General features: G+C 52.1%; 6 protein-coding genes across 6 annotated transcripts; 4 read left to right on the top strand and 2 right to left on the bottom strand.

Moving 5' to 3' along the window:
* Nucleotides 1–591: 591 nt before the first annotated feature.
* Nucleotides 592–8,560, top strand: N7474_000638 (uncharacterized protein; the record flags this gene model as incomplete). Its single annotated transcript, XM_057192053.1, has 6 exons — nt 592–1,319; nt 1,375–1,900; nt 1,963–2,500; nt 2,553–7,210; nt 7,272–7,592; nt 7,646–8,560. 6 exons carry the CDS (start codon nt 592–594, stop codon nt 8,558–8,560), a joined length of 7,686 nt encoding a protein of 2,561 aa, XP_057057006.1.
* Nucleotides 8,561–10,719: 2,159 nt separating this feature from the next.
* On the bottom strand, nt 10,720–12,863 carry N7474_000637 (uncharacterized protein; the record flags this gene model as incomplete). Its single annotated transcript, XM_057192052.1, has 9 exons — nt 10,720–10,861; nt 10,918–11,257; nt 11,331–11,588; nt 11,639–11,959; nt 12,010–12,251; nt 12,309–12,411; nt 12,465–12,512; nt 12,597–12,666; nt 12,735–12,863. The coding sequence occupies 9 exons, from the start codon at nt 12,861–12,863 to the stop codon at nt 10,720–10,722; spliced, it is 1,653 nt and encodes a 550-aa protein (XP_057057005.1).
* Nucleotides 12,864–14,432: 1,569 nt separating this feature from the next.
* Nucleotides 14,433–15,276, bottom strand: N7474_000636 (DUF3237 domain-containing protein; the record flags this gene model as incomplete). The annotated part of the gene is made up of 7 exons (XM_057192051.1): nt 14,433–14,555; nt 14,614–14,633; nt 14,694–14,796; nt 14,852–14,867; nt 14,926–15,100; nt 15,154–15,181; nt 15,235–15,276. The coding sequence occupies 7 exons, from the start codon at nt 15,274–15,276 to the stop codon at nt 14,433–14,435; spliced, it is 507 nt and encodes a 168-aa protein (XP_057057004.1).
* A 400-nt stretch (nt 15,277–15,676) lies between these two features.
* N7474_000635 (endopolyphosphatase) lies at nt 15,677–17,621 on the top strand (the record flags this gene model as incomplete). The annotated part of the gene is made up of 2 exons (XM_057192050.1): nt 15,677–15,848; nt 15,904–17,621. The coding sequence occupies 2 exons, from the start codon at nt 15,677–15,679 to the stop codon at nt 17,619–17,621; spliced, it is 1,890 nt and encodes a 629-aa protein (XP_057057003.1).
* Nucleotides 17,622–19,174: 1,553 nt separating this feature from the next.
* On the top strand, nt 19,175–20,236 carry erg27 (the record flags this gene model as incomplete). The annotated part of the gene is made up of 1 exon (XM_057192049.1): nt 19,175–20,236. The coding sequence occupies one exon, from the start codon at nt 19,175–19,177 to the stop codon at nt 20,234–20,236; it is 1,062 nt and encodes a 353-aa protein (XP_057057002.1).
* A 2,065-nt stretch (nt 20,237–22,301) lies between these two features.
* On the top strand, nt 22,302–23,282 carry N7474_000633 (uncharacterized protein; the record flags this gene model as incomplete). The annotated part of the gene is made up of 2 exons (XM_057192048.1): nt 22,302–22,446; nt 22,507–23,282. 2 exons carry the CDS (start codon nt 22,302–22,304, stop codon nt 23,280–23,282), a joined length of 921 nt encoding a protein of 306 aa, XP_057057001.1.
* Between the last annotated feature and the right edge of the window lie 4 nt (nt 23,283–23,286).

Raw genomic sequence — 23,286 nt, 5'->3', positions numbered from 1 at the left:
AGCTGAGGCAAGATAATGGAATTCCTTGCCAGGGACTCTTCAACACAGGGGAGATCCGAGCCGCCTGCGCTGGAATGCACCCTCACTTTAGCAAGGGCCACGGGGCGAAGAATAATGATCCGAAGGACGGCGCTACACGGGGTATGCGGCGAAATCAATGAACTCAACCGGATCTACAGCCCTAGGTCCGGACTAACGAGGGTGTGTCTCTGAACCATCCTGCGCCCTGTCTTCAACTTCACAGTATTGGTGTGCGTCATCAAGGAACATGGTATGGGCCTCTAAATCAGCTATCCTTGCCCGATTGGCTGACCCCCTCAGGGCACGATCTGCAGTTACAAACTGGCGTCGTCATGCAAGGGACGACATCAACCCCCATAACTCGATCAAGAATATGTTTTTTCTGCCGACCTGCTGACCGGCCCGATGGTCGATTCCGATACGTGGCGACTATATATCCGATTCTCCCCAGTAAACCGCGGCCCTGCTCTTATCGAGACCTTCCGACTTTGCTGGGCCATGTTCGTTCCAAGTAACTACCTCACCTGATATCTTGGAACAAACATCCCGAAACGCCCTTTCTCCCAAAACATGCGCCTTCAACCGCCCGATGGGGCTGGGACACCAGTCACCAATGGGGTGCACGAGGAGGAGATGCCCGTGGATGCACCTAAGCGCATGGCCATTATCGGCATGGCCTGCCGCCTTCCGGGACAGGTGTCTACACTCGATGACTTTTGGGACCTGTGCTCGCGAGCCCGGAGTGCATGGTCTCCGATTCCTAAGAGCCGATTCAACGCCGAAGCTTTCTCTCACCCTAACCCTGATCGATCGGGCTCTATCAATGCCAAAGGCGCGCACTTTCTAGACGAGGATATTGGCTTGTTTGATGCGCCTTTCTTTAAAATCACACTCCAAGAGGCGCGTTCTCTCGACCCACAGCAGCGCATCCTGCTCGAATGTGTATACGAAGCTTTGGAAAATGCAGGTGTTCCAAATCACTCTATCGCCGGCCGAAACGTCGGTGTGTTCACAGGAGGGTCATTTGTGGACTACGAATCGAACAACATGAAGGATATGGAATCCGTGCCTATGTACTCGGCCACCGGCACTGCTTTGTCACTGCAGGCAAATCGCATTTCCTATTATTTCGACCTGACTGGGCCGAGCGTCACGGTCGACACGGCGTGTTCTTCCAGTTTGGCTGCCTTGCATCTGGCATGCCAAAGTATTCGCAACGGTGAATGCTCCATGGCCATTGTGGGAGGTTGTCATTTGAACATATTCCCGGAAGCATTTGTTTCTATGAGTCGGGCTCGGTAAGAACATGCGATATCAATGATGCCCATTTTCAGTCACTAATTTCTTATAAAGACTTCTTTCGGAATCCGGCAAGTCATATGCATTTGACCACAGAGCAAGTGGATTTGGCCGCGGCGAAGGTGCGGGGGTTGTCATTTTGAAATCCGTGGAGGACGCACGCATAGCTGGCGATATCATCCGATCAGTGGTCGTCAACAGCGGTATCAATCAAGATGGACGGACTAGAGGCATTTCAATGCCCAATAGCGCCGCCCAGGAAGCCCTGATGCGCCAGGTCTACAAGTCCGCTGGTATAAGTCCGTCCCAAACAGGATTTGTCGAAGCCCACGGAACGGGGACTAAAGTTGGAGATCCACTGGAAGCTAGGGCGTTGCAGGCAGTCTTTGGAGAGGGACGCACACCGCGGCAACCGCTATTTCTCGGCTCGGTCAAGTCCAATATTGGCCATCTGGAAGGGGCTAGCGGTATTGTCTCGGTGATCAAGACTACCCTGATGCTCGAACGGGGCTTTATTCTACCCAATTGCAACTTCGAGAAGGCGAATGAGGAGATTCCCCTGGACAAGTGGAATATGAAGGTGAGATGACCGCGGAGAGAATGTTCTGCAAGCGAATATGCTGACAGTTTCTTAACCAACAGATTCCAAAGAAATTGCATCCCTGGCCACGGGGTAAAACCTATGCTAGCGTGAACAATTTTGGGTTCGGTGGAACCAATGCCCACGTCGTCCTCGAGCGCGGTCCTCGGCATGACGGCGAAGGAATGCAGAACACAGACCCTCTAAAGCGCAAACTGTACATTGTGTCAGCTCACGATAAACGGGCAGCCTTGCAAATTTCAAAAGAATTGGCAACATATCTGGACCTCAACCCGCCGGCGCTCACGGACGGCTTGATGGACAACATTGCTTATACCCTCGGCCAGCGGCGGAGCTTTCTCCCGTGGAGGGTGGCCATATCTGCATCCTCATATATGGTGTTGAATGAATATCTGTCCAAAGACCCAGAGCCGATTCGTTCTTCTCGCGAGCCAAATATTGGTTTTGTATTCACTGGACAGGGAGCACAGTGGCACGGCATGGGTAAAGAGCTCCTGGGTACATATCCTATTTTTCAGAGGACATTGCGGGCTGTGGATACTTGTTTGAAGACTCTGGGGGCAAATTTCTCCATTACAGGTATAACCACTTTACTCCGCTTTGATTTGCACGTACTGAACATCTTTCCCAGAGGAGTTACTGCTAGAAGATTCGAACAAAAGCTCACTATCTGCGGCCTACATGAGCCAGCCGGCTTGTACGGCGGTCCAGCTGGCACTGGTTGACCTTCTTGCGTCTTGGGGTGTCCGCCCCAAGGCAGTCGTGGGGCATTCGAGCGGAGAAATTGCAGCGGCCTATGCAGCGGGAATCTTGGGATTGGAAGAATGCATCCGCATTGCATATTCCCGAGGAGTCGCAGCCAACCTTCTCGCAAACGACAAAACAGTTCAGGGAGCCATGCTGGCAGTGGGCGCCAATGCCGGGGAAGTCCAACAAATTCTGGATGCCATGCGAGGCCAACGAGCTGTCGTTGCCTGCGTGAACAGCGAGTCGAGTGTTACATTGTCTGGTGACCGAGATGTCATCGTGGAGCTCCAAGCCGCCTTGGACAAAGAGGGCATATTCACCCGCCGACTCCAAGTTGACGTCGCCTACCACTCTCATCACATGCAGCAAGTTGCCCAGCAGTACAAGTCATTGCTTCGAAAAATCGCACCTCGAGCGTCCGACATTCCCTTCCATTCAACGGTCCGCGGCGGCCTGGTTGCGGGAACTTCCTTAGATGCCTCGTACTGGGTCGATAACCTGGTCTCTCGCGTCGAGTTCGTTAAGGGCTTGCAGAGTCTGCTGGCAGACACACAGGCCCCTACCCAAATCACCAGTTTGGTAGAGATCGGCCCTCATCCTGCACTTCAAACGCCAGTCAAAGATATTATCCGACTACACGCGCCTACCCGGAATGTACAGTATTCACACACTTTGAAACGCAAGGTCGATGCAATTGAAGCCGTCCAGAATCTGGCTGCCTCTCTATTTGTCCAGGGGATGACTCTCAACTTTGAAGCTATCAACTTCCCAGATCTCGGGCGAAGTCAAAGAAAACCCAACCTCCTCACCAAACTCCCAAAATACCCCTGGAACCACACTGAAAGGTACTGGTTTTGCTCGCGCTTGGGCCAAAACCTGTTTCATCGTCAGTTTCCGCGCAATGATCTCATCGGCAGTCTTTGCATGGAGAATATGGACTTTGAGCCTCGCTGGAGAAACATCATTCGCGCCGACGACCATCCCTGGGTTCGTCAGCATCGAGTCCATGACAGCAATGTCTATCCCATGACTGGATTCCTCGCCATGGCTATGGAGGCAATCTCACAGCAGGCACAACTGCATCACATCACACCAGGCAAAATCCATCTTCGTGATATCTCCATTAGCCGTGTCCTTGCAATCCCAGACAATTCATCGGTGGAAACTATGATCAGCCTGCGCTCATGCCGAACCGAGCCGGGCAAGTCAGTTCGTGGCTGGCATGAGTTCAAGGTATTTTCTTGGGCTGAAGGCCGAGGCTGGGATCAACACTGCAATGGCTTTGTAATGGTTCAAGAAGTCAAGGACGCAAACCCTGTGGATGGATCTCGGCAACAGGCAGCGGTGGACGCAGAACTCTCTCAGAAGGCATTAGAATTGCACGACTCATGCAATGTGCCGGTGGACAGGCAAACTCTATATGACAACATCACACAGTGCGGTGTCGAATATGGCCCAATCTTCCATGGATTGTCGAACATTACTGCCAGCACAAACCAGCAAGCCATGGCCACAGTGGTTGTTCCGGACACCAAAGCCTGCATGCCATTCGAATATGAAAGCGATTGCATTGTTCATCCAGTAACCCTTGATCGAATTTGCCAACTGATGTGGGTTCTCCGGGGATATGGCCAGCCAGACGGTCCGAAGACCACCTTTGTCCCGTCACATCTCAAAAATGTTTCGGTTTCATTAACCCATGAAATACGCACTGGCACTCAATTCCAACTCTATGGCCAGCGATCCGGGATTGATGCTGCAACCAACACCGAAAGCAACCGCATCATCGCGACTGATCCCCACAGTTCCACAGACGTTGTCATTGACATCAACGGAATGACACTTGTGCCCATGTCCAACGATATCAAAGGCTCCAGGGACAATACGCCTGATCCAATGTGCTACAAACTTCGCTGGGAGCCCTGCTTCGAGTTCCTTTCTGAAGGCGACTACCAAAAACTCCCCCGCCCTGATACGGATGCTGTTACTGGAGGACAAAGAATGAGCCAACTAGACCGTGTTGCTGAGCACTACCTTCGGCAGGTGTTGCGATCGGTGCCAGAGGAGGAGTTTGGGACCTTCCCAAGCTACCATCAGAAATTCTATCGTTGGGCCCAGAAGACTTGCCAAGCGGCTGGACCAGCAGATGACCTCTCGGACCAGACGATCAACGAGTTGAGGACAGCAAATGGAGCGGGCGATCTGACATGCAGAGTCGGCGAGCTTCTTCCCCAAGTTCTTCGCGGCCAGATCGACCCGCTTAACGTCATGTTGGAGGATGACCGGCTCAGCAAGCACTACCAGGACCTCGACAGCCTCCGTGAAGCCTATGCGAATGCATCAGTCTGCATTGACAAAATGGCCCACCAGAACCCCGAGCTTAATATCATCGAGATTGGTGCTGGAACCGGAGGCGCTACCTTGCCAATCTTGCAAAGCCTCGGCGGAGGTGAAGTAGGTTCTACGCCTCGGTTTGGTCACTACACCTACACCGACATCTCTCCAGGATTCTTCGAAAAAGCAAAAACGAAGTTCGAGAATTGGAACCATCTCATGACATACCAGACTCTAGATATCTCTGCGGATCCGACTAGCCAGGGCTTTAACCTGGGCTCATATGATATGGTAATTGCGTGTAACGTCTTGCACGCCACTCCCGAAATCAACCAAACTATGGCAAATATCCGCTCTCTGTTACGACCCGGTGGCAAGCTGATGCTCATTGAAGAGACTGTTTCAAAAGCAAGGCATTTCCCGTTTGCACTTCTGCCTGGCTGGTGGCTTGCCAGTGATGAGATTCGCAAGGACGGGCCGCTTCTTAACGTTGAGGGTTGGAGCAACGTGATGAAGGCAAACAATTTCTCTGGAGTTGACCTCTGCCTTGAAGAATACCCGGGAGCTTCCCACCAGTCCGGATGCCTGATGATGTCTACCGCCAATGGCTCAAGAACTGGACCGACAAATCCTGGAGATGTAATTGTTGTTGGAATGGATTCTATCGGAAGCGTGTCTGCTCTAGCTCTGGAAGCTGGTTTAAAGAAAATCACTGGTTCTGTACCAATGACTATCGACGACGTGGCCACCGCTGATGTCGCAGGAAAATGGTGTATTTTCCTTGGAGGAATGGATCGGTCAACCCTGGCGCATCTCACTCGAGACAAGTTCCAAGCCATTCAACGCTTGGCCGGCCGAGCCAGAGGATTGATGTGGGCCGCCAGACACAACAAAATCAACCCACGGTCTCTCGGTTCAAACATGATCATTGGCCTTGCTCGGACAATCAGGTCGGAGACTGGTCTGCCATTCGTGACACTGGACTTGGGCGAGCGGGAGCGCATGTCTGATGCAGAGGCTGTGGAACACATGCTCAATGTATTCAACAGCACGTTTTGCCGCAAGTCACAGCTCGTGCAGGGGGACATGGAATTTGTTGTTCGCAATGGAAATGTCTGTGTTCCTCGTCTTGTCGACAACCCGGCTCTCAATTTGAGCGTTCAACAAGAGACGCAGGACACACCACCGCAATTGCAGCTGTTCAAGCAAAACAGAGCGCTGCGACTGAGCGCAGGCGAAGGTCGTGTTCTGGATGAGTTATATTTCACCGATGACATTGTATACACCAGCCCGCTACCGGCTGACCACATCGAGATTCAAGTGCAATGCACCGCCCTCAATTTCCGAGATGTCTTGATGGCCATGGGTCAGCTTCAAGGAGACAGGCTTGGCCAAGAGTGCAGCGGTATTGTAACCCGTGTCGGAGCCGCCGTGACTGATTTCAAGACCGGAGATCGGGTATGCGCAATGTCGCCTGGATCACTGTCTACCTACACGCGCTGTCCAGCATCAACGGCATGGTCAATGCCAGAGAACATGCCATGGGAGGTAGCAGCATCAATTCCAGCTGTTTTCTGCACCGCATACTACTCTCTGGTTGACCTTGGCCACCTGGAGCAAGGTGAGAGCATCCTCATCCATGCTGCCGCAGGAGGTGTTGGGCAGGCAGCTATCATTATTGCCCAGCGCATCGGTGCCAAGATCTTCGTTACCGTTGGAAGCGAAGAGAAGAAGAAGTTTTTGATGGATATCTACCAGCTCAAAGAAGATCAGATATTCTTCAGTCGCGACACATCCTTCGCTCAGGGAATCCACCGCGCCACCGGTGGACAGGGCGTGGATGTTGCCCTCAATTCCTTGAGCGGCGATGCTCTGCAGGCAACTTTCGAGTGTGTTGCTCCGTTCGGTCGATTCATTGAGCTGGGCAAGCGCGATATCACTCAGAACTCACGACTGGAAATGGGCCATTTCAATAAAAATCTGTCATTTGCTTCTGTTGATCTGAACATGGTGCGGGAAAAGCGGCCGCAGCTGCTGAAGCGATTGCTACGTGATTCTTTCCAGATTTTCATTGACTCTGGGGCCCAGTCTCACTGGCCCATTTCCAAGATTCCTGTCTCTGACGTCGAGAATGGGTTCCGGGCGTTGCAGGGCGGGCAGGTTATAGGCAAGATGGTTGTTCAAATGACGGATGATGCCATGGTCAAGGTGAGAAAGCTGCTCTCGCAAATAAACAACCTAATAAATTGAACTAACCATAAAAATATAGGTGTATCCGCCCCGCAAGGAAGAAGCTCTACTACGGCCAGATGCTTCGTACGTTGTTGTGGGTGGCACCGGGGGTATCGGCCTCGATCTTGCCAGCTGGTTACCGCAAAAGGGAGCAAGGCATCTTGTACTTGTTTCCCGGAGTGGAGCATCGACAGAAATGGCTAAGAAGGCTGTCGAAGACCTCACTCACGCTGGAGTCACAGTGGATGTTTGCCGATGTGATATTGCCAACCAGCAGAGCGTGGACCAGAAGTTGGCTCCGTTGCTCAGCCGGTCACCTCCTGTTGGTGGTGTCATCTACGGCGCTATGGTTCTTCGGGTACAGTTTTTGGCATTCTTATCATACTTGGCTTGCAAACTAATGTTTCTCAGGATACTCTGTTTGAAAAAATGAGCTTCGAAGACTATGAAACCGTTGTGCGCCCCAGAGTCCACGGAATCTGGAACTTACAACGTGCCTTGCAGAACACCAAAAACATTGAAAACATTGATTTCTTTGTGACACTTTCCTCCGCCGCCAGTTTTGTTGGCAACCTGGGCCAGTCTGCGTACAGCGCCAGTGGAACATTTATGGCGGCACTCGCCCAATATCCCGACACAGCGAAGATGCCGTGTACAACGATTGACCTTCCCATCGTTCGTGGGGTGGGATATCTGGCAGACGACGAAAAGCGCGAGCAAATAGCTGCGCAACTCGGCACCGAATCTGTCGATGCAAACGATATTCGCGGCCTTGTTGCTGCCGCAATTCGAAAGGAAATGCAGGAGACATGCGACGGTCACTGCGTGGTGGGATTTGACGGTGTCAAGACTACCCCAGCGACTGAGCAGCCATTCTGGGTGAACGACACCAAGTTATCCCATCTCTTGCGTCTGTCAACCCTCGCCGAAGCAGGGACGCTTGCCGATGCCGCGCAGGGCAGCGCGGACATCTCACCCGCCTCTGCAATCCGGCAGTCTCGAGCCCGCGAGATCGCCTCTGCAGTCATTGCCACTGCAGTATTACAGAAAATCTCCAGCATCCTCATGCGTCCTGCGGAAGAACTGGACCCAACAGTACCCATCTCTGTTTATGGGCTGGATTCACTGGTTGCCATCGAGATCAGAAACTGGATCACGCGCGAGCTGGAGGCCAATCTGCAGATTCTTGAGATCTTGACAAGTGATTCTGTTCCGGCTCTCGCTGAGCTCATTCTCCGAAAGTCAGGCATTTTGACTCCAGAAGTGAAAGTGGAGTGGGGATTGACCAAGCCCGAGGTCCTGGTGAATGGAGACGGAAAGCATTGATAGGGGGTATCGAAAATAATTTGTGCCTTGACACTGCGTCAAGGATTGTATTCTAATCTGTTTTCTTTGTGATTGTGTTAAAGAGTTGTATTTTACCTTGTTTTCATTCTTAATTCTGTTAGCACAAAGATTGATGTTCACCATTGTATTTGATTTAGTATTGACATGGATTCAAGGACCAGGTAAGATACTAGATACCTAAGTAAAGATCTCTCACAAAAAAACCATTGGCCAGAGGTAATGTGCAAAAGGGCATATCCAACAACTCCAACACTGTAGTTAAAGGCGCAGTAGAACGCTATCAGATGCGAATTATTCCGAGACAACAATCAAGTTCCAACTATGGACGATCGACGACTCCGTCTACAGGGAGTCCAGATGGCACAGACTAGTTATCCTATTTGTCATTAATAAACCCGAAGTCCTTACTGCCAGATTAACATAAGCGAGTAATAATGAATAGTTAGCGCTCCTAAACTTGATCGTCACAAATACCTTTCCATCTTTTGACAAGGATACTGAAGCTCTCATAATTTCCCTATTAGATATCTAATTACAGACGAAACTCTAGATAGCAACGAGGTGAAGTATATGAGAAGAAAATTCACCTGAATGATGCAGACCAAACCCTGCCTAGGTTCTGGTAGATCTCAGAGTAGCTAATTCACGCAATATGTTTGCTGGGCTTTCCTACGTGAAACATTAATCATATCTATGCTAAGCTTGGTACTGGGACCGACACGACAGAGATTCACAAACTTCACCAACTCTCCATTGATAACAATGCAGTGTGCTCCCTTGCTACCGGTGCACCATTGTCCAAAAGAAGCCTCACACACGCTCTTATCTGGCTGCCAAGTTCCCGTCCCGTTGTTATGGAAGCAAGTCCCCACACTATAGTTCCCGGTATTTGCATAATAGGGCAATGCTTGGTTCGTGCCAGCTAGAGCAACCAGGAGTAACTTATTCCAGCCCCAAAGCATCGCGTTTCACAGAAGACTGTTGCCCTACCACCCTATTAGTAAAGCGACGATTTGAGAGGAAACAGATAACCTACCGATGAGAAAGTAGTTCACACAAATATAGACGGGACAGATATTTGTGGAATTTGAGTACTAGAAAGGCCTGGAGGGTAGAAGGGACAAGCATATTTATACCATAGCCTTTGCCACATGAACAGGAGCAGCCATACTCCGCTTGGAGGAGAATCCCTACACCTGCGCCATGGAACAGCACCTTGAATACCTATTGTGTGATATATTCCGCATGATTCCCGCTGATCTACCAAGAGCATTTGGAAAGAAGTGCCAAGAGTGCCAAGCACCGCTCAAGGGGTCGTTGACAACACAGCATAGGTGAAGCATGACATACCCCACCATCGCACAGGTATAGCGCGGCCTACATCTCGAACCTCTCGAATCAGAGGTGCCCGCAACGGAGAGCTGATAACTAGTCTGATAGAGCTCATCGCATGCTCATTGGATCATAAGCCGCGTCGGGATAACTAGCCTCGGAAGATGTGCCAACTTACGTCAAGTCGATTTTTCAACCCCGCCTTGATTGCTTCTTTATCAACCTTTAACCCGTCAATGAAAAAAGGGAGTCCAACCGCTGATGCCGTCACCTGGGCTCGACCGGAATTCTTTCTTTGGGACGCGTTGATCAAGTCTCGTCTCACCTGGATGTTCCGTCGCTGGTTAATACTAATGTTGATATTTGCTAATCAGTTTGCAGCCAATCCAAATTACTCACCCTATTAAATTCATATGCAATCTTTGGCATGACAGATCGCGTGACAATAATTTGACTCCATTGTTATTCTCTCAAGACATGAGTGAATGTTTTGCAAGAGCAATAAACACCCGACTAGAGTACAGATTTGGTCAGGTGTCACTACTACTTTTCAAGATTTGTTTCCTGTAAGCAAGATCAATATTTTCGCTGCCATTACTGCAACCAAAACATTTTGTAAATTTTCAATTAAACAGAGGCATGAATATCCTAGACCTGCTTCCAGCCGCAGACAAGAAGCAAGTAGTCATGCATCGCAACGAAGATTAAAAGCACAAGCTGCCCTACTCCGACACTCCACATCCGCCCTTCAGGACCTAACTTCCTTGACATGCCGACCCCGATACGATCGTGACGCACAAGTGCAATCAGGCATCGTCCTCGATCTTCTCAGTGACCGTTCCATCGCGTTGAACGACAACCTTTTCGAGGCTCTTGGACGCCTTGACAGGGTTGGGCTGCTGGTACAACCACTCAAGTTCCTCAAGAGTACGGCCCTGGGACTCAACACTATTGAATGAATCAGCATTTGCATGGTCGGTATTAGAGTATCGGGAGCGACTTACCAGAAGAAATACCAAATGACGGACTCGATCAGATCCCAGACGACGAAGATCCAGAAGTAGTTGGTCGAGATATTGTGCAAACCAATAGGGGTGGCAAATTGACTGATAAAACCAGTGGCATTGACCATGAAGCCCGAGAGAGCCAGACCCTTAGCACGAGTCGTCGTTTCCAAAGCTTCGGCCGGCATGACACCCTGCAGTGGAGTGTAGGTGAAGGAATATATCACGTTGAAGAGGTAGTACATGGACAGTGCAGCTTGGCCCTTTGAGTGACTAATTCCACCTGTCTGCGCAATTGGAACGGAAATGGCAGCTTGAATAGCAATAGCGACGGCACAAGCTGTTGACTCAGTTAGCGCTTGTTGACAACCCCAAAAACTCCGTGATCTAAGGATGACAAGACGGTAACTTACCAGCGGTGCCAAAAACCAAAACTGTACGACGGGGCATTCTGTCGGTGAAGTGGACAGCCGTAAGAGCACCGACTGCGGAGATGATACTGTTGACAAGAGTCAAGAGTAGCTGCATGGAGCTGGAAGTGTAACCGAGAACTTTGAAGATTGTCGAGTTGAAGTAACCGAGACCATTGCCAGACCACTGTCCAAAGATAGAGATCATGATGACCTGCAAGAAGCGCCAGCGGCCGCTGTGAGACGTAAAGAAAGGACGGTCTGTAGTGGTTGTCAGACGTAAGCATCGAAAGGGAACAAAATTAACTCACAATCCCACCAGCGCTTGTCAATACCATCAACACGGATACCTTCGCGCATTTCTTCGATCTCCAGTCGGACGAGACGAGCATTGGGGTCACCATTGCCGTGATATTTGGTCAGGAAAGCAAGAGCTTCCTCCTCATAGCCGTGAGCGAGCTGCCAACGCGGAGACTCGGGGATGAACCAGATAGAGATAATAACAATAATAGACGCAAAGCACTGGCCGATAAGTGGGACCTTCCATGAATAGTTGTTGTCGATGAAGTTGGTTCCATAGGTGATAGCAGCCGCGGGGATAGAGCCTCCGAACCAACCACAGTTGTAGAAACCTGAGAGTTGTATAAGCAAATTATCACAGCAGGTGCAAATGTAAACTCACCAACAGCACGACCACGCCAGTGAGGGGGAGCGATCTCAACCGCGTAGGCAGGAGCCGAGACGACCATGACCTGAATTCCCATTCCAAGCACGAAGCGGCCGACGACGAATTGCGCATAGGTCGTGGTTGTAGCAGCAATAATAGAGCCGATGATAATAATCCAGGCTCCAACAAACATGCACTTTCGACGACCAAGCCTATCGGAAATCACAGCACTGAACGGAGTTGCGACCATATTTCCACTAGAACCATCATTGTCAGCGAGCGCCTTGTTCGGAATTGGTCACAAGGATACATACACAGTGTAGATGGAAGTAACAACGGAAACCTTCTCACCATCCATGCCAATGGGTATGGTTTTCTGGAAGTGTTTCATAGCCAGGATTGAGGACATCAGCGAGCCTGTAATTACCGTGTTAGCGGTAGATGACGCAGGATTAGTTATAACCACTCACCATCATATCCGTTGGCACAAGCGCACAGAAACGCAACAAAGATCGCAACTAGAAGAGGAAACCATGAATTAGCAACTCGTCACTTGGCCGAAGGAACTGTTCGCCCGGCTCAACTCTGTGGATAGAACTCACAGTAAAGATGGAATGATTCTCTGCTCCATCTCTCGATCTTCGTCTCCTCCAGGGCAGCGAACAGTTCGGCCTAGAATAGCATGTTAATGTTAATTGACTTATTATAAGGAGGCCCAAAAAAGGTTGAGGAAGACTGACACTGTGGACCTCCTTAGTTGTAGCTCCCTCACGCTTTGCGGTCTCGCCGTAGCCGGCAATGACCCGAGGGGTCTCCTCATGGGCCGTCGAGATGCCGTGCACCTCGCCCTGGGCCTTGACGTCCGACATGGTGGTCCTTGGTTCCGTAAGATATCCTGTTGGCGAACAGATGAAGCTCAGCACGAGATACAGAGGATCTGCATGGTGGGACAGGATGTGGTTCTTATAATCCGTGAAACAAGCTCGTGAGACGGGAGTCTGCGACCACCAGCAGGGATTCTAGATGTCAGTATACTGAATCGATCCCAACTGTGAGATTGGCTTGTAACCCTCGGGCCTTCTAATTGACCAACAGGAAGCTCAATGCCAATTACAGGTCCGGACCACCCTCCGATCAGAATCGGGCACTTCCCCTGTTTGTGTGCCAAGGATCACTCCTATATTCAATTCAAAAAGATTAAGGCCCGACATGGCTATTCGGGCCTGTTACCCGTCTTGGAAACTTTAGTATCAAGTGAAATGCGACCCCCTTTACCCCTTGATTCCCCTTTAGATTGCTTGAAACAGGTAAGTAGATCTTGAATACAGAGTCACATAGCCTTCAGATTAGCTACAGTTGAATCTAGATGAATACTTCACGAGTTGTACAAAGTAAAGGCAGGATCAACAACAGGGGATTCGGATCACAAGCCTATTATTTAGGGCTGAACCCATGCCTTCGTTGGTCAACTCCCACCCTTGATTGGCCGATATATCTCGGCGAGAATAATCCTTTTGGCCCAACCTCCGCATTTTTTAAATCTGGGGATTAGCGTCACCCTGGAGGCATCCCAAAGCGGAAGCGGTTGTAAGTACGGAGGATGCTCCGCGGCCGATGAACCACGGATCACGGAGCCCTGACTGACATTTCCCCAGACTGAGCTATGCCCCTTCGAGCCGAACCAGTCTCGCTTCCACCTCCAGATTGATTTCGGCCCGAGTGCTCCTGCAGTGTCCTACATCCGTACGGCCGCCACGCCCGTGGGCACCCGAAACTATGATATTGAGCTCGTGCGTTAGCTCGCTACGGGTGGCGACCAGGAATGTAGTGTCGGTGCGTGCATTCCAATCCAGGGCTGTTCGCTTTGGCGACGGAGACACGGACCATGGACTAAGCTCGAACCTTGCCGGTACATCAGAGTTGGGACAAAAGGTTCGCTTGATGAAGGGGATGAAACCTGTCACAGTCTTGGGTCTTGGCTCCGTGCTACTGTCATGTCAGGAGGAACCGATGTGGTTCTCCGCGACGCGCCTAGAACTTCTGATTATTGACCAGGATCTTGCGTCAGGCATGACAGTTCCATAAAAGGTGGGGGAAATGGGAAGAGCTGACTCCGTGCCAAGGCGCTCTAGGTGGCTACAGGATGATCTGATCCGAACATGTTTTGTCCACATCTAATGGTGCATTACCGTAAGGTGGAAGATGCATCGAGTAGCAGAGAACCTATACGGGCTCTACGCGAGCAAATACCGCGATTATACCATTAAATGCCGCATAATTTCCACATGCATCGGTTCTCGCATGCGAAAGTGCCACCGCATGCACGGCTGATGGAGCACATACCACTTATTGAGGCGCTGGGTTTAGCAAAGCAAATGGTTTATTGGGACCTGGTCAAAATGGGGCCCATGCTCTGAAATAGTTGACATGTTGACTAGTTAGCCCTGAACGACCTGGCTGACCCGGTACTCCACCACCGTCGGCTTCCCAGTCCGCACGACGAACCGGCCCTGCCCGACAAAGACCCGGTTCTCCAGCTCGCGATACCGGTCGTCGCCAGTCTACAAGAGAATCAGGGTCAGTTCTTATGATCCTTCTGTGAGGCAATCCTTTGCTTACCTCGAAGGTGAAATGCGTGACTGCGGAACAAACCGGGTTAGCGTGGATGCAAATATAGTAACACAGGGGAGGGAATGTACAAATATTCCCGAAGGGCGTCGGCCCGTCTTCCGCATTGCCGCCTAGGACTGCCTTTTCAACGGGGCTGAGGGTGAGAACACCGGTGTAATGAAGATAGAGAAGCTGTTATTCGATCAGCTCTCGGTATCCGAGGCTAGGGAGGATGCGTAATACATACAGCGCCATCCTGAGTTCTGGGGTCAAAACACATTAGATACCCGGTCCAGGAGAGAGGTCATAGCTCCAACATACTTGAGAACCGAGTGGGCATCCAGCCGGGCGTGGTTTGTATCCGGGTCCGCATGGATGTAATCATTGCCGACACCGACGAAGCCGGCATCGATGCCGGGAGCGAACCCGGGAGCACTCTTGACTGTCCCTCCAGTCATCGGCACCACCTGGAGGGGATTGGTGCGTGAGGCACTGCCTGCATGGGGGATTAGTGTTGTTCCAAGTATTTATTCGGGCATTCAAACATACCGACGGCCAGCGGTTCGCCGACCTCGACCTTGAAGCGGTCAGTCCCATAACACAACTTCCCTAAATGGCATGTAATCTTACCTCCACCGTAAAAGCATGCTGGAGAGCAGGGAATTCCGCCATGTTGACACTGCACGAGGTCAAGTCCGTGTCCCGCGAGGACCTTGGGAGAACCCCCCGCCATATTGCGGGCCGATCACGTGCCTCCCATCCATCAATCAGGGCGCTCACAGACCCCCCGTGCACGCAGCAGTAGATCACCACCGAACGGGAGGATGCGTCGATCTGGGGAATTATGGCTGGTCCCAAACACCATCAATTCTTGCACACAACCACCATCAACTACATACAGGTCTTCTTTGTTCTCCCTTGTTCCGACTACTACAATCCTAGCCGCACTCCCTCTACATGATTGGCCAGCGGTGGCTGAGTGACGTGAATCCCGGCCCGCGATAAGATCAACTTTCTTTTTTTTTTTTTCCTCTTCTTTTTGCATCGATGCGCGCACTGGCTAGGAGGCAACATGCAGTCGATCAATTTGCTGCTGGGCCTCTTGGCTAGTGTCTCCGCCATTCCCTTTCAGCAACAACTACTGGGGGTGGTGAGCGACCGGTCGGAGGGAGCTGCGGATGCGACAGAGCCCCAGACAGGCACATCGCCAAGACCCCTGCATGGCAGGTTCTTGCACATTACGGGTAAGGATGTATAAGATCAGGCTGTTGTGCTCTATGCTAACTTCGTCTTTCCTAGATTTCCATCCCGACCGGCACTACAAGCCCGGAACGTCGATCGACGGTAGCTCGTGCCACAGCGGTAAGGGGTCCGCAGGATATTTCGGGACTGAAGGGAGCGAGTGCGATAGCCCGTTATCGCTGGTCAACGAGACCTTCCGATGGATTGAGGAGAATCTGAAGGATAATATTGATTTTGTGATCTGGACGGGCGACTCGGCTCGGCACGACAATGACGAAGAGATCCCACGGACTCGCGATGAAGTGGTGGAACTGAATGAATTCATGGCCCAGAAATGGATCGCCTTGTTCGACCAACAACAAAATGCGCAGGGTAGCAAGAGTGTGCCCCGGTTGTCTGTCCCCGTGGTGCCAACGATCGGCAACAACGACATCATGCCACACAACATCTTTAAGAATGGCCCTAATCGGTGGACGAAAAACCTTGCTCAAGTCTGGGAGAAATTCATTCCCGAGGATCAGCGTCACACCTTTGTTGAAGGTGGTTGGTTCACGAGCGAGGTCATCCCGGGCCAATTGGCTGTCATCAGCCTGAACACGATGTACTTCTTCGAGTCCAACACCGCAGTCGACGGCTGCGAGGACAAGTCGGAGCCTGGATATGAGCATATGGAATGGTTACGGGTGCAGCTGAAGCTGCTGCGGAGTCGCAAGATGAAGGCCATTCTCATGGGCCATGTACCCCCTGCGCGGTCAAGCTCAAAATGCAATTGGGATGAGACCTGCTGGCAGAAATACACATTGTGGCTGCATAATTACCGCGACGTCGTCGTGGGCAGCTTCTACGGCCATATGAATATCGATCACTTCATGCTGCAAGACAGCCACCAAATCGATATCGATTCTGAGGGAATCCGGAAATCATCGGACGGTCGAGTGTCGATCTCGTCCAAGGAGGAGTACCTGGACAGTCTTCGCGAGCAGTGGGCCGATCTGCCATCTCCGCCATCGGGGGTCTTTGATATTGCGGATAGCCAATCCGGGGAAATAGAGACAACGAAAAAGAGCAAGAAGAAAAAGAAGCAAGAACAGAAAAGGAAGAAGTTCCTCAAAAAGATCGGGGGCCCTTGGGCTGAACGATACAGTGTGTCACTAGTCGCACCGAGTCTGGTCCCCAATTACTTCCCGACCCTTCGAGTGATCGAGTACAACATCACCGGTGTGGAAAACCTCGTGCCCGAAGCGGACAGTGAAAGTCCAGCCGATATTGTTTCCGATGCCAATACTCATTTCGATCATGGCGACAATGAATTCCTGGAATTACGATCTGATGCCCCTGAACTTCAAAAGAAGAAGAAGAAGCAAAAGAAGGATAAAAAGAAGCCTTCCTTTAAGATGCCGGAGCCTCCATCGTCCACAAGTCCTCCCGGCCCTGCGCACTCCCCCCAGGCGTTCTCTCTCCTTGGCTGGACGCAATACTACGCCAATCTGACCCGACTCAATGAAGAGGCCGAATCGAGTGTATCCGACGAAGGCCCGAAACTCCACTTCGAGGTCGAATATCGCACAGACGATGACATCTACGAGATGAAGGATCTCACGGTGCGCAGTTGGTTCCAACTTGCCACGGCAATTGCCGATGAAGACAATACCAAGAGTATTGATTCAAATGGACCGGAGATCCAGAAAAAGCGCAAGAACCACGTCTGGCGCGCATTCCTCACGCGAGCGTTTGCGGGGTATGTGGACATTGATGAACTCGACGACCTTGCTTGAATCACGTTACGTATTAGGCATTCATTCAGATAGATAAGTTAGGGTTTCCAGTGTATGTACTCGGGCCAACCAGTCCAGTCAAACAATTCAATTCCCCTTCGGGATCACATCATTCTAGCGGTGTAATCGTACCTGGCCCGCTCGGATCCTGCGGTCCCACAATGACAGGTCGAGATTCTACCGCATTTTTCGACAGGTAACTATACAGGGTAAATTCGCCAGGTACAGACCGACCGATCATCCCCAGACTCGATCCGTCCTGGATTTATTGCCAACTCAACCGATGCCTGGCGATCGCAATCCCCAACCGCGTGGACAATTCTCCCCTAGTTAGGCATGATATGACATGACAGCCACTGCCACGCTGGCAGTCCGTGCTCATCACTTCCTAGGGGATTTTTTTTCACGCTTAATCCAGATCGGCCAATCCCCGCCACGCTGCCACGTAGCGGATGAACCGCGCCTGGACGGTATTCCTCCGGTTCACTACTATGTATCGCTGCAGGACAACGCATTTAATGCGAGGCTGGGGGATGCGATGGTCAAGTTGCCACTTGGGCAGTGCGGAATGAATTGATCGCAAGCCCTACTTTGGTATTTCGTATTGTCCTGGTGGGCCCGGCCTAGAGTAGGATTGCACTATGTCCCCCGAACTCTGCCCCATACAGTATCGCTCCGTGCGTCATATCAGGGGAAATACTAAGCCATGCAGCTGGACCCTAACTACGATCAATTCCGTTAAATCTCGCCTGGTTCTGTTCTCTCAAGTCCTGGCCGCCATGCTGTAGGTCTCTCCCGACAACCACCCTCCTCGCCCGCGCATTTATTTCTTCTTCCCTTCCGCTCCAACACTTGCCCCCGCTCACTGCGCTGCTTGTGCGCTGGGTGTCCCGTCGGCGTTATTACGGACGAACCCAGAACGCCTCCCCCCTGCTCGCCCACCTCACGATGCGTCTGATCAACCACGAGCTCCCCGTCCTTCACCCCCTCGTTGCCCGTACCTTGCGTCGCTAGCGGTGGAGACTCGACACGCGCTGCTGAATCTCGCATTCCCCATCGGCAAGTGACTAGATCGGGAAGAACCTTGGCAGATACATACACGATTGGAGTGAGCCAGGCGTGTTTTGGCGTGGTGTTCGGCGTCCTTTTTTCGCGGGGCTTGGAGTTCAGGAGTCGGACGACGAAGCCATTGGACGTTCCAGACTGGTGTCGGCGCTTGTTTATCCATTTGACACACACGTTTCAATTTATACCCGGTAGCCCTCCGGTCTCTGGTCTTCCCTGGACAGATCGACTGCGGGAAGCGCCGGGGTGTTTACTTTGGTCGGCAGCTCGGGCCCTCCACGCTCTATGGTGCAGCAGCTGCGTTTGAGGACTGTTTGAAGCTCCGCTCTGCTAGATTGTTTGCGCGCGCTAGTCAGGTAAGCTCAATTGCGATATATGTTCCTGATCGACGGTTTTCGCGTTCTGCTTTATTACAGGCCTCATGTCCGATCTTCAATTCTATGATCCCTATAACCCCAAACTCCAATTGATTGACCACGTTCCTCACAATGGCTGACATGGTCGATTTCGACTTGCTAGAAGCAGAGACATTCGATTTATGGATGGCCTCCTCCGAGGTGGACCAGAAGGCCCTGGGCAAGTTCGCGCGCGTCATGGCTTTTGAGAACCCTCTGCTCTCGACGATGTTGTACAAGGTTCTCGGTGTCTCGGTCATGCTCTCCAAGAAACTCGTCCGCGCGCGACGATTGCGGCGGCTCGACACAACGCGTGAAACAAAGTCCCTACAGCTTTATCACCACATCATATGGCTCTCGCGTGAGGGTCTTTTGATTCTAGAGGGATATGTCCTGCCCATGGTCAACGCATTCGTCGAATTGAACGTCCTGTCCTACAAACTTCGCGCCTCATTCTACCACATCTTCGTGCTCTTCCACAACCGTCCCGTCATCTATCCACCAGACACGGAACCCCCAGCAGACGGCAAACACGACTCGATCTACGGCCCAGAATCCTTGACTGCGCTCGGCCAGCACCAAGGCCAGAAACCAAAGACAAACCCTCAACCCCCTCCGGGCCTAGCACCCGTGCAACCACCGCAGCCAGCATCCTCCTTCCTCCTCCCTCCACTCGACTACACCGAAACCGCAACAGCATGCTTCAACCACGCCGCCTTCCTGGCCGACAAGCTCCTCCCCGGCTCGCACCCGCTGCGCCTTTCCGTTAAACTCGAATACGCAGCCTACCTCTACGACTGCCTCCAAGACCCGAATTCCTGCCGCCGCCTCGCCAAACAAGCCATCGCGGATGTGTACAACGCGCAAGAAGGCATGGACGACGAGAGCTTCGAAGACGCCGCCGAGATCGTGGGCGTGCTGGGCAAAATGGTCAAACGCGGCGGGAAACCCGGCAGCAGTACGGCCGGGAGTAGTACCTCGCGCGGCGACCGGTCGCGCAGTCGCAGTAGTCGCTCCCCGAGTCATCGCGAGACTAGTGCCCCGACGACTATCTCGCCTGGGCCGGTGTCGAAGCCGACGCCGATGAGCTCCGCCTCGGCGGGTAAGGTTATGTCCCCTGCTGTGCCGCATGCGACTATGATGAATCCGATTTAATGTATCTATTTCCTTACGATATATGCGGCGAGAAGAAACCTCGGATGATGGTGTTGTGTGACTTGTGGATGGCAGATGCGCACACTCGATGTCCTGGGGGATTCTCGCTGTCTTCTGTACTGTACAGAGTCTACGATGGACATAGAAGCCCTGCTACCCGAATTGACCTAATAACCAATCTGAACCTGCTTGGATTTCCCTTCAGTAGTCCTTCGTTCATGCGAAAAGGCATACCATGAGTTGAAAAGAAGATGGGAGGTGGCAAGTCACTGGCGCCCAGAAAGACTGCACACCCCGCCACCATACTTCCACAGAGAGAGCTTCCACAGTGCATTGGACATTCCGTCCTAGCATGGATAGACACTATGGCCTCCAAATCGAGGCGACTCCGATCAATACTCAATACATAAGGCAATATCAATGCAGCGGCGCTCGTGCTTGACCAGATCGGCGGTGAAGGCTGCCTGACGGGACAGAGATGGCGCTTCCCCGGAGCAGAGGTTAGGTTCGTGTAACCGATCGTACTCATCACACCCCGAGTTGGTGGTGGGCAGGAAGGTTTGCTGAGGAGGTAGATAAAGGTAGCATTTGCCAGGAGCGAGACAGGAAGAAGTATTGATATCCTGCAAGGCATTGACGCTCCTGTTTTACGGATATTCGTTGCTTCTCATCGTCCGGGTTGCACTTTGGCACAGATTTCTCTCCTATCTACCCCGGTCGGATCACCCCGCGGGCCATGGTCAGCTACGAGGTGCTCGCGTGTCTCGTCCTCCTCGTCGCCTGTGCGCAGACCGGCCTTCTCGAACGGCTCTTCTGTGGGATATGGAACAATCTCGAGTTCAAGGTTTCCGTCTCTACTGGTGACTTTGCCGCTGCGTCGGGCAATTCGTAACTAGCGGGGGACAGAGGAAGGGTCTATCATTGTCACAACATGCGGCAGTTCGGGCGCAGTCGTTATATACCACGACCCTATCATGAACTACCGCCGCGCCACCTTCGTGTCAGATATGACACGAGAGACGATCAGGGTGCATTTACAGCCACCCCCTCTCTCTGTGCCTTGGAGAGGCTCAATGAACTAGAATAAACCCCGCGATGGATCATTCCTGCCTCTGCCAGGCACCTGGGGCGTTATTGCAGCCGTAGCAAGGCTGATCGGAATGAAGTTACAACGACGGGATAGCCAAGCCATGGATAGCCCCATGAGCCCTTCCTGATGGATGTTCACGATTATTCCAGGAAATGTCATGAGGCGGAGCGGCGCATGTGCATCTCAGGAATGCCGGGCTGGGCATCGTCGGCGTTTGTCGATAACCGGACAATCAGCCCATCCTAAAATAACTTGCATATGCGGCGGCACAACGAGTGGGGGTCCCTACTCTCTATCCCACCAACGACAGCTGCCCTATTGATTGCCTTGGGGGCCACATCATATCGGGGCTGTCGACGGTGGGCTTGGCGTCTGCACTACTCGACGCGGATGCATCCGACAATGACGGAGTGTGCCTGTTTGCCCTGTGTCACTTTGCCAGGGAACATAAATGACGGGGTGTGGGATGGGGGGTTGTTGTCTCACTCTGGTGGCAATGAAGAACTGACTAGGGCTAACTACGATCAGGGAATGCTGAGCACGGACAACCTATAACCAACACCATTCCTTCCTGGAAGGCCTCAAGAACAACCTAAATTCGGAACAAGACTAAAATAATAAACCTTAAGAGCAGCAATTCCGGTTTTTTGAAAGGTCAATTTGCAAGAGATCCCCCACTGGCTTTTCCGCCCGCTCTGTTCCCCATCACCACTCGTTTACGTCATTGGCGCCTTCCCGCGTCTCACGGACCTTGGAAAAGAAAAAAAAGATCGACAGCCCAACTGCCCGGAACTTGCTGGACTTGCACCACCACCACCTGCAAAAGAAAGACAAACACCAGAAAAACTCGTTTGCGCCTTCTCATCGTCGTGCCTATGGCCCTCACGCTGCCAGTCCTCTTCAATTCGCGACAACAGCGCAGCAGCACCCGTCCGAGTAGCTCCAGTGCCCGGCCACGCTCGGGCAGTGTGGACCATGCGCCCGCCGCTTCATAAACCCGGCGCGATTCCGCTCCTCGCCTTGGTCGTGTTCTCGCTGCTCTCGCTGGTGCCGTCGCTGCCGAGCATCTACAGCTTGAAATTTGCCGATTTTGGCTACTACTATGGTAGCGGAGCTCGCCGTATGTTCCATTGGTGACCCTGCCTGGAGTGCGACTTGTTGAGCTAACCAACCCGCGCAGAAGCACCCCTCATCAAGGATGGCCTCGCACATATACCATCGGAAATTTCCTTGCAGAACGCGGACCGTCGGAAAGCTTTAATCAGAACGTCGCCTCATAGATCACGCGTCAATCGCCTGTCGCGCACTTCCCGACTCGAGACCGATGCCTCTGTCCCCACCTCTACCGACGTCCCGTCGGTGGACAATAGAAGCCAATTGTCCTATCTCTATGGGGATTCGTCCATGTTCATCCGTCCGGTACGAACGTTCCGATCATATTTCTCCCAGCAGCTGGATGCCTCCAATCGCGGCGCATCAGCATCCGAAACCCAAAATTCGTGTCCCGCCATCTCCGTCACAAATTCATCTACTTCCCCGACGTCTCATGACCCATTTCAAGACTTCTATTACGCGTATAGAAATCAATCCTTCCCGTGGCATCAATTTCTCAACGATGAGCTAGCACTGCAGCTCCCTGCCCATCTCAGCCATTTCTGGCAGCAGGTCTGCCGTGTCGCAATTGACCTATGGCCGTCTTGGACTGGCTCCCGGCCCTCATTCTCGGTACAACGAAATAAGGAGGATCATCCTATAACCAAGGAGGATCAAAAACCCGCATCAATTGATCATTCGCGCCCAGCACGAAACCCTGAGGACGAAACACAACCACTGGAGTCCCCCACCATCGTGACCGACGACTCCGAGGATATTGCTGCCGGCCGGCACTCGGAGAACATGCGCGGTAGTTGCATGGCCATCGTGATTGGCTTGGTGGCGGGGATCATCTTATTCTAATCGG

This window comes from Penicillium riverlandense (genome assembly GCF_028828495.1).
Source record: "Penicillium riverlandense strain IBT 135883 chromosome Unknown utg000001l_segment0_segment0, whole genome shotgun sequence".
Taxonomy (NCBI): domain Eukaryota; kingdom Fungi; phylum Ascomycota; class Eurotiomycetes; order Eurotiales; family Aspergillaceae; genus Penicillium; species Penicillium riverlandense.
The sequence above is the reverse complement of the archived record's forward strand: the minus strand, read 5'-3'. Positions and strand labels throughout refer to the sequence as shown.